The 9,852-nt window shown below is 50.2% G+C and overlaps 1 protein-coding gene across 1 annotated transcript; it reads right to left on the bottom strand.

Annotated features, from left to right (window-relative positions):
- Positions 1-5,128: 5,128 nt before the first annotated feature.
- On the bottom strand, positions 5,129-8,739 carry PIM1 (Pim-1 proto-oncogene, serine/threonine kinase). Its single transcript, XM_019667438.1, has 5 exons — positions 8,229-8,739; positions 8,012-8,118; positions 7,852-7,902; positions 7,394-7,760; positions 5,129-5,886 (listed from the first exon to the last, which is right to left on the bottom strand). The coding sequence occupies exons 1-5, from the start codon at positions 8,308-8,310 to the stop codon at positions 5,684-5,686; spliced, it is 810 nt and encodes a 269-aa protein (XP_019522983.1). The 5' UTR covers positions 8,311-8,739; the 3' UTR covers positions 5,129-5,683.
- Between the last annotated feature and the right edge of the window lie 1,113 nt (positions 8,740-9,852).

Here is a 9,852-nt window from a genome sequence, read left to right as displayed (position 1 = left end):
GGATCCCCCTACACCTTCATGGTTCCAGTCCCCGCTCCCTCCTCTGCCCCCTCAGAGGAGGTAGCTCCCCTGTTGCTAGCCCCAGGGTATCACACTGCCCCTTGTGGTTTCCCAACACCTGTCCACACCTTTGTAAATAGTTCTTTTTCACACTCTCCTTACCCAATCTGAAAGTGCCATCTGTTTCCTGCTAGAGGGCTGGGGGGTGAGAACGGGAAAGAACACCCCACTTTAAAAGGCAAGAGAGGGAGGGGAAACGGGGCCTAAGAGCCAGAAAAACAGAAGGCAAACCAAGGATCATGAAACCAGGGGAGGTGTTTCAAGGAGGGAGGGGGCCAACAGTTTTATAAAGAGTGCAAGGTCAAATAAGGATGACGTCTCAAAAGTCCCTTGGGAAGGACTAGCTGGAAGAGGAACTGGGAAGAAGACTGAAGGGAATTGGGTGGGTGGTTATGGGAGGAGGGATTTGAGTTGGAGATCAGAAAGAAGATAAGAGATGAAGAGAGGAGAGAATCAGGGCAGAGGTAGGAAAAGGAGGCAGCCAAGCCACACAGAGTGAAGAAATAGGACTCTTGAGTCCAGGTGGGGTAAGCAGGTAATAACTCCAAGAGTGAGTGTGTACGTACAACGGCACATACACATGCAGACACGTATACAATACCCACACCTACTATACTATATGCGCACACCTACTATACTGTATGTGCACACCTACTATACTATATTTCTTGTACACATATACCACACACACACAAACACATATACGCCACCATGCTTCACCATCCACACCAAAGATACAATATGGGCTCACAAAGACACACCCACACACCATACCATCATCTCTACTCCACACCAGGCACACACCACACATACATCACCCAACCTCCCCACACCACGCCACATACACAACAGTCACTGCCAGGTCCACAGATCGCACTGGGCGCCATGCAATTGGATCTTTGCTTTGCTGTGACACTGTCTGTTTGTTGGCATCACACTGCACCCTGAAGGGGGCAGATGAGAAAAGCCTGGTTCTGTCTACTCATGCATGAGAAAGGAGTTCTCAGTGTTTATGGCATGGTGCCTGGTGCATAGTAGTTGTTCCCCGGGTTCTTCTGGAATGGTCACTGGCTCTCACCCTGGGGTATTGGGCAAGGGCTACACCTTGCTGTGCATGCTGACCTCCTAAACAATGTAACCTGGGGGGCTCTAAAGACTGGACTCCACCAGCCACAGTCCAAATACCTTTCCATACAATGGAATATTCTAGAGTGAAAATGGACCAAGTGCTACAATGTGCACAGATCTTTATAACATCATATTGAGTGAAAAGAGCAAGTTCCAGGTCACCACATACATGCATGATACTCTTTTATAAAGTTCAAGCACAACTAAAGCTGAACGCTACATAATTTAAGAACACACACCTGTAAAATAAAAGCTTTTTTAAGAAATGTAAGAGAATATCAAACACAAAATTTAAGATAGCGGGTTCACCACCCAATATAATATAGTAATAACAGCAGGCCATGCTTGGACCAGTAACGAGAATATATTAGGAAACAAGGATTATAATTAATCCAATTCTGTACATCGGATGTCCTGTTATAATAAATAAAAATAAAGACTGCCCTCTCAGCTTAACCCTAGTTCTGCTTATTTTTGCACTTCCTCCCACAGCGAGGCTGAGGGGTCACTGTAACCTTGCTCTTGGCAATCGGGGTTACTAGCGCAAGGCTGGGCAGGAAATGAACTGGTGGAATGAGGCCATATCTGCTATATAACACTGTTCTCGATAGGTCCTTTGTGGTAAGGGTTTCCAAGAACCAGCAGAGCAGTTGAGAGAGCTGAGCAACATTTACAAGAAATGTGCCTCTGCCCGCCCCCAGCCACCCCTCCCCCTTGTCCCTTTTCTCCTCCCTTTACCACCTCCAACTCTTCCTCCCCACTCAGGCCCAAGTGAAGGGGAGCTCACAAGAACCAATAATGTCAATTTCCACAGAACAGAACTGCTTACCCCACTCTCTGGAGTCTGGGGAAGAACTGCCCTGACCTCCCGATCCTGGGTCCTGAAGGAAGCTTGAGATGACTAATCCATACAAACATTTATTAAGAGGCAGTTTAGCAGAGTGATAATGAGCGTAGATTGCCTGGGTCGAAATTCTGACCTAGCCACTTTTTAGGTATGCAACCTTTGACATGGGAATTTACTGCTCTACACCTCAGTCTTCACCATCTGTAAAGTGGGGATAAATAGCATCTGCCTCGTGGAGATTTGTTGTAAGATTAAGTAAATTAGTACATGCAAAGCTGGGCACATAGTAGATACTAAATGAATNGTAGAAAACCTCCAGTCTCTTTGGGGGGTGGGTGAGGGCCCATACCCACCTCCATCAGCCCCGAGATTTCTCCTAATGGCCTCCATGTGACCGTGCCTGTCTTAGGTTGTTCCTCCCTGGAGGAATCTTACCTGTCCTTGACTAACCGGCCATCCTTTGGGGCCAAACAGGGAGACGCAAAGTGTATGAACAGTGTCCTCAAAAGGGTCAGTTTAGGGTTAAGCACGGGGGGACAGACGGCTGGACAGCTCCATGGCAACAAATACCAACATGGGCCAGTGAAACAAGTCCTCCACAACTAGACTGAAGAACAAAAGGACAGCAACTTGTCTGTTCCTCCTCCCCGATTCCCCAACGCTGTTCCTGTCCCCCAATTCCCCAATAAAATCTTTTTAAAAAAGAAAAAAATTAAAAACAAAACAAAAAGATACTACACATTTCTCAAAAGTTATTAATTTAAAGGGGAAAGGTATTTTCTGGTGAAATATTAAAAGCTTATCACAAAAGGTGATATTGATGAGGGCTTGGAACAATGGAGTGGCCTGAGGGAAGCATTTAACTTTTGTCTATTCAGCATGTTTCCCCACTCTCCTTTCATCTCAGGGTCCTCCTTTCATCTCAGGATCAAGGGTGCCGACCAGATGTTCTAAGGAATTTTCCTGGAATCTGTTCCCACACACTTTTACTTACATTTCATTGGGCTTATATAACTTAGTCACGTGTCCACAGCTAGCTGCAAGGGAATCTGAGAAATTTAGTCTTTATTCTTAAGGAAAGCCATATAACCAGCTAAAAATCAGAGGTTCTATTACCAAGGAAGAAAAGGATAATGGATATTGGCATAGGCAACAATCTCTGCCCAAAGCCCTACCTGGTAATACAATATTTCACATATAGTGGTAGAAAATTGAAATTACACAAATTAATAATGTACATCTGCATTATGGACATAACAAATAATTGTGTTTATCCATAGTTTTTGAAATGGGAACATTTCAATAGCACATTATTAATTGTGTAGGGGGAAATAGGTTACAAAAATGTGAGCTCTGTTCTGTAAAATTATATAGAGAAAATATTTGTGTATATATAAAAATATTGGGCAGCTGGTTAGCTTAGGTGGTTAGAGTGCAGGCTTGTGCTCTACCAAGGTTGCCATTCGATCCCCACATGGGCCAGCGAGCTGCGTCCTCCACAACTAGATTGACTTGGAGCTGATGGGTCCTGGAATAAACACACTGTTCCCCAATAAAGTTTTAAAAATATATATTATGTATATGGATTAGCTAAAAGTGTTTCTTTCTGGTGTGGTCGCATTATATCACGTAAGTTTAATTNAGGGACGGCAGAGTGGTTCACTTGGTTAAGAGCTGGCTCAAGCATGTGAGCGCTGAGCAACAGCGTTCAACTCCTGGCCCGAGCTGAGCTGCCACTGAGCTGCCAGCAGGTGGCAGGATGGCTCAGCTAAAAATAATAAATAAATAAACAAACAAATAAATAAAGGAAATGATTATACATTTGTAAAGTATCTATCACATGCTAGGCACCCAATAAATGGTCATTCTCACATGCTGTATGATGCCATTTAAATTAAATTCTAGAATAGGCAAAACTAATCTATAGTGACAGAAAGTGGATCAATGGTTTCCTGAGGTTGGTGGGAGTGGAATAGGGAGATTGCACAGGGCGGCTGGAACCTTTGGGGTGGTGGAAATATTTTGTATCCTGATAGTGATAATGGTTACACAAGTGTTTACAGTTGCCAAAACACATCAAATTGTGTGCTTAAAATGGGTGTTATTTAGTGTATGTAAAATATCCCTAAATCAAGCTAGTCTGAAAAAATGTTCATGGGGCAGGCTGAGTGGCTCAGTTGGTTAAGAGGTAGCTTAAGAGCGCGAGCTCTGAGCAACAGGGCCACTGTTCAATTCCCACATGGGCCAGTGACACTGTGCCCGAGCTGAGCTGCCACTGAGCAGGATGGCTCAGCTGGTGAGAGCACGTGCTCCTAACAACAAGACTGCCTGTTTGATGGTGGGCTACCCCCACCCGCAACTAAGACTGTACTCAGCACCTTGAGCAGAGCTGCTGCCCGAATGGCTCAGTGGATAGAGTGTGTGCTCTTAACAACAAGGCTACTGGTTCAACTCCCACAGGGATGGTGGCTACGCCCACCCACAATTAAGAGTGTAACACAGCACCTTGAGCTTAGGGGCCACAAGCTACTGACGGGCAGCCAGATGGCAACTGGTGCCCTCCACAACTAAGATTGAAGAACAACAACTTGGCTGGTCCCCCTCCCCAATGCCCCATAAAAACAAACAAAAAAAAGCCGGCCAAGTGGCGCTTTGGTTAAGAGCTGGCTTGGGATGCCAGCTCTGAGCAACAGGGCCCTGGTTCAGATCCCACATGGGGGCCAGTGACACTGCCCTCTACAGCTAAGATGCTGAACAATAGCTCGACCTGGAGCTGGGCTGCCATGAGTCACTGGCGATGGCATAGGCTGCAGCCCCGGCTGCAGTGGGCTGCCATAAGCTACCATGTGTGGCTGGCAGCCAGAGTGAGCAGCCGGCAGCCAGTGTGAGCTGCCAAGAGCCACCGTGAGCGGCCACCCGGAGGCTGGCAACTGATCTGCCTCAGCCCGGAAGAGCACAATAATAATACCAACATGGGCCAGTAAAGCAACGTCCTCCACAATTAGACTGAAGAACAAAATGACAGCAACTTGTCTGTTCCCCTTCCCCCAATTCCCCNTAGGAAGGTATTAACATCTGGAGTCTGCTTTCAGCAAAAAAAAAAAAAAAACAGCTCCCTTCTTAAACCTGTGGTTTTCAAACTTCAATAGCTGGGCCTTTCTCACGACGCCCACTCACCAGAAATAGGAAAGATGATGACAAGGGATTTTGATGAGACACCACTGAGCATGATGAGGTGATTCAAATCACCTACCAACTTACAAATATGAACACCACCCACAATGAGGTCACTGGAACTGCAATATTTAGAGCCTGCCTTAAGGGAGAAACAAGGAAGAGCCCTCAACTTTTCACTCCCTGGCAAAACAGCCAGGAGCTACGGGATCAGAATGACTGTTGGTACTTTAAAGAGCCTTTCAACAAAACGAGATGGTTTTTTTTTCTTAATATTCTCCCACTTGCTCTTCCTGCGACCTCCCCAAGGAATGCTCAACTACAAACCATTCGACTGCTGGGGCCAGCTCTCCAGGGAGAATCACTGGCCTAGGATTCTGCTAAGCCAAAGGTCAGCTGGCATCTCCTGGAGTCAAGCGCTCCAGAATCCAAAGACTATCCTTGGAGGACTAACCACCTGGGACTCCTGCTTTCTCAACAAGGGGCTTCCCAGAAGTTACCTGAAGACACCCTCTGCCTGAAGAAGACTTGGCCCCTGATGATCTCTTCATCGTGCTCAAAAGGAATATCTCCACAGACCATATCATACAGCAGGATCCCCAGAGACCAGACAGCCGCAGACCTGCCATGGTAGCGATGGTAGCGGATCCACTCTGGAGGACTATACACTCGGGTCCCTGTGGCGGGGGAATAGGAAGGAAAACAAACGTTTAGGAAAAATAAGACACAAAGTAATTGAATGGTAAGCTGAGTAACTATTTAAAAAAGCATCACCTCCCTTTTCTCAGGAGCTGGGTGAACTCCATTTTCCCCCCTAGGCTAAAAGGAGTGGGTAAGCGGCTTATGGCATCCCTCCAACCCAAAGCATTACCCACCTCTCTACCAGCCTAGACCATAAACTGAGATTTTACAAACTGCTCCAAGAAACAAACATGGGTGGCCGCAGACCCAAAGCCTGAAGCCTATATGTGGCAGGACCACCCACAATGGGATGAAAAGATGAATGTCTGCACAATCAAGGGAGGTATTCCACAGACCATCCTTAAACTGCATTTAAAGATTGCCCAGGAGCCGGGGTGGGATTCTCATCTCAGACATAATCTAGGTGAGGACACTTGCACAATATCCTAAGTCAGGGTGCCCTTTGGGAGGCCTTCTTCCCCGCCCTCTGAGTGCAGGGGGAAGATACACACACCCTTTCCTCCCCACACTAGAAAGGTAGGCAGAGCTGCAGAGCTGGTTTCAGACCACGTGATTCCTGTTTACAAACTTTGGGTTGTAAAAAAAAAAGTGGGGGCCATCCCTCTGGTGCTCACCAGGGGGCAGCAAAAACTCAAAGGAAAAAACAAGGGAGGACCCGGCCAGCCATTAACTGTTAAATACAAAAAAATGCAGCCCAACCCAGCGTCCTCCAAGGGCAAATAAACACAAACCACAAGCCCCAGTCACAAGTTTTGAAAGGCTGTCGTTTGTTAAGTTAAGCCGCTCAGATGATGACCCGCCCTACTCTGCTTTGATGTCAGGCTCTCCATTCCATCTTTTCTGAAAGAACCCGCTCCAAGCCCCTCCCTAGGATAGGTTTTCATCCTCTCTGCGGAGACACCCAACTAATTTTCAAACCAGCAAGAGATCTTATTTCACAACATTCATTCTCCACTCCCTCACGCACAACACCAAAAAAAATCAACAAAATGAATTCTTTAGTGAAACTACTGTTTCTATTTCTTATCCGTGCTTAGATCAATGGGGAGAAAAAACTGCAGCTCTAAAAAACTACCTTACAGAAAACTCTCTAATAAAACAAAAATCACAAAACAGGCACCAATTTTCATCTCTCCTGCTCTCTCCTCCCACTTCCCCCTCCCATCCTTGTACTGGCGGGGAAACTGGGTCAGACTTCAGAAATCTGGGCTACGGCCGGTTGCCCACAACCTCTTATTCATTGGGAAAGCTTGGAACCCACTGAATTCCACTTAAAATATAAAATCATGCCAGAAACACGACGGGTTCAGCTGGCTTGAAATCCCCGGGATTACTACGCGGGGAAGCTCTCTTCGCCCCACCCCTGCTAGCATGGAGCCAGGCGGCCCAATGACCTTTACAAAAAGGCCGGAGAGGGAAGCCGGCCGAGGCCTCCAGGCCAGGCCGAGTCACCTGGGCAGCTCCCTCCTCGGTTTGACTCACCATCAAAGTCCGTGTAGACCGTGTCCTTGAGCAGCGCCCCCGACCCGAAGTCGATGAGCTTGAGCTCGCCGCGATGGAGGTCGATGAGGATGTTCTCGTCCTTGATGTCGCGGTGGAGCACCCCGCAGTTGTGGCAGTGCCGCACGGCCTCCAGCACCTGCCAGAAGAAGCTGCGGGCCAGCTCCTCCTGCAGGGCCCCCCTTTCCGTGATAAAGTCGAAGAGGTCTTGCACCGGCTCCGGCCTCTCCAGGATCAGGACGAAACTGTCGGGCCTCTCGAACCAGTCCAGGAGCCTAATGACGCCGGAGAAGCCCGAGCTCACCTTCTTCAGCAGGACCACTTCCATGGGCACTCGGGTGCCACTGGGCTGCGGGGGCGAGGGGGCTGCATTAGGGCGGGAGTCGGGGGGTGCCTCTCAACCCACCCACACTGGGGGTCGCTCCCTCCTGGACACTCACCAGCTCTCCCCAGTCGGAAATCCGGTCCTTCTCCACGTGCTTGATAGCCACCTGGAAATCACCCCAGGAGAGTCTCCGTTAGGGCTCCCTCGCCGGGGCCAAAACACACCGGTGCGTCCCCCGCCCGGCGCGCCCTCCCCACGGCGGGGCGCCCACTCACCGGCAAGTTGTCGGCGACACGGATGCCTGAGTAGACCGAGCCAAAGCCGCCGCTACCCAGTAGCGGGCCCACCTGGTACTGCGACTCCAGGGGCTCCTTCTCCTTGCCTAATAAAAGGGGGAGACACAGGGAACTTAGTGTCGGCCAGCGAACCCCCAGCCCCCTCCCTGGGGGTTCAGCCTTTCCCCATCCCCGGGTTGGGGGGGGGGACGCTCACCTGGCGCCAGCTTGGTGGCGTGCAGGTCGTTGCAGGGCGCGGCGCGCAGGTGGGCAAGCGAGTTGATTTTGGACAAGAGCATCCCAACCTCCAGGGTGTCAGTGTAGGGCCTGTGTCTAGAGGAGCTGCAGCAGGAACTGGGGCTAGGGTTGTGCCGGTGGCTGTGCCTACGGCTGTGGCTGAGGCTGCGGGTGGCGTTGCGGCTGTGGCTGCAGCTGGCGCGGAAGGCCGAGGGCGAGTCGGAGGACAACTGGGGGGGCTGGCGGCTGGCCGACGGGCAGGCGAGGTCAGGCAGCGCCGAGGGCGGCGGGGTGGGAGGCTCGCGGGACTCGTGCGGCAGGGCCGCGGCACAGGGGGCTTGTAGCTGCTGCTGCTGCTGCTGCTGCTGCTGCTGCTGGTCCCGCCGCCGCCGCTGCCGCCAAGTCCTCTCGGGCCTCCTCCGCCACCGCGGCCGCTGCAGCAGACACCCGGCTCGCCCAACCGCCAGGAGTAAAGGGGCGGAGCGCGCCGGCGGAGAGGGGGGCAGGCGGGCGGGCGGGGATGAGGCGGGGCCTCTCCAGGAGGCCTAGGCGGGGAGCCGGGCTGCCGGGCCTGCAGAGGGAGGAGAGGGGGTGGNTTTAATTGGGGAACAGTGTGCTTTTCCAGGACCCATCAGTCCCAAATCAAGTAGTTGTTTCAATCTAGTTGTGGAGGGCGCATCTCAGTGGCCCATGGTGGGGGTCGAACCTGCAACCTTGGTGTTATGAGAACCGCGCTCTATTCAACTGAGCTAACCGGCCGCCCCCAGACACTTTTCATTACAGTGAACTGCTGCTTGAGCAATGCTATCCAGTGTCCACTTGTATACATTTTTTAGCACCCCTAGTACATATCCATCCATAAGCAAGAGATATTTGTTTGCATGTAAGTACACCCATTTTTTAACTCAATCTTCCCATTATTTAATTGGTCTTCCTAGTAATCGAATGAAGGAGTATCTCTATTTAGAGATTAGCCTCTAAATGTGTGACAATTTGCCCAAGGCACCCAGGTAAGTATTGGTGATAGGAATCAAAGCCCAAGGTAGATTCCCAAGGCCATGCGTCTAACCATTTTTCCCTCTACATGACTCCCATTCCACACTAGTTTAAACTACCCATGAAAAGAGACTAACTAGGGCAAGCCAGGTGGCATGTTGGTTGAGTTGGCTTGGGACACCAGCTCTGAGCAGGAGGGCCCCAGTTTGGATCCCAGATGAGGGCCAGTGACACTGCGCCCTCTACAGCTAAGCGGGTGAACAAAAGCTCAACCTGGAGCTGGGCTGCCATGAGTCGCCGGCAACGGCGTAGGCTGCAGTGGGGCTGGCCTGCAGCTGGCATGGGCTTCCGTGAGCTGCTGTGAGCTGCAGTAAGCAGCCATCCAATGGCCAGAGAGCAACTGCGTCACCCGGGAAGAGCGCAATGATAATACCAACATGGGCCAGTGAAGCAACGCCCTCCTCGACTAGACTGAAGAACAAAAGGGTAGCAGCTTGTCTGTTCCCCTCCCCCAATTCCCCCATAAAATCTTAAAAAAAAAAAAAAAGACACTATGATCTTTCACCCTTCCCTTGCAATCCCTAATAATATCTTGCATCTAGTAGGAG

This window comes from Hipposideros armiger, unplaced genomic scaffold (genome assembly GCF_001890085.2).
Source record: "Hipposideros armiger isolate ML-2016 unplaced genomic scaffold, ASM189008v1 scaffold_497, whole genome shotgun sequence".
Lineage (NCBI taxonomy): Eukaryota > Metazoa > Chordata > Mammalia > Chiroptera > Hipposideridae > Hipposideros > Hipposideros armiger.
The sequence above is the reverse complement of the archived record's forward strand: the minus strand, read 5'-3'. Positions and strand labels throughout refer to the sequence as shown.

What these genes read in the sequence shown, in the direction of transcription:
- PIM1 (XM_019667438.1), bottom strand. Translation starts at nt 8,310, where the DNA reads ATGCTCTTGTCCAAAATCAACTCGCTTGCCCACCTGCGCGCCGCGCCC. An exon ending in GTGTCGCCGACAACTTGCCG is followed by an intron (nt 7,903 to 8,011) that starts GTGAGTGGGCGC and finishes GGTGATTTCCAG; the next exon opens with GTGGCTATCAAGCACGTGGA. An exon ending in TTTCCGACTGGGGAGAGCTG is followed by an intron (nt 7,761 to 7,851) that starts GTGAGTGTCCAG and finishes TCGCCCCCGCAG; the next exon opens with CCCAGTGGCACCCGAGTGCC.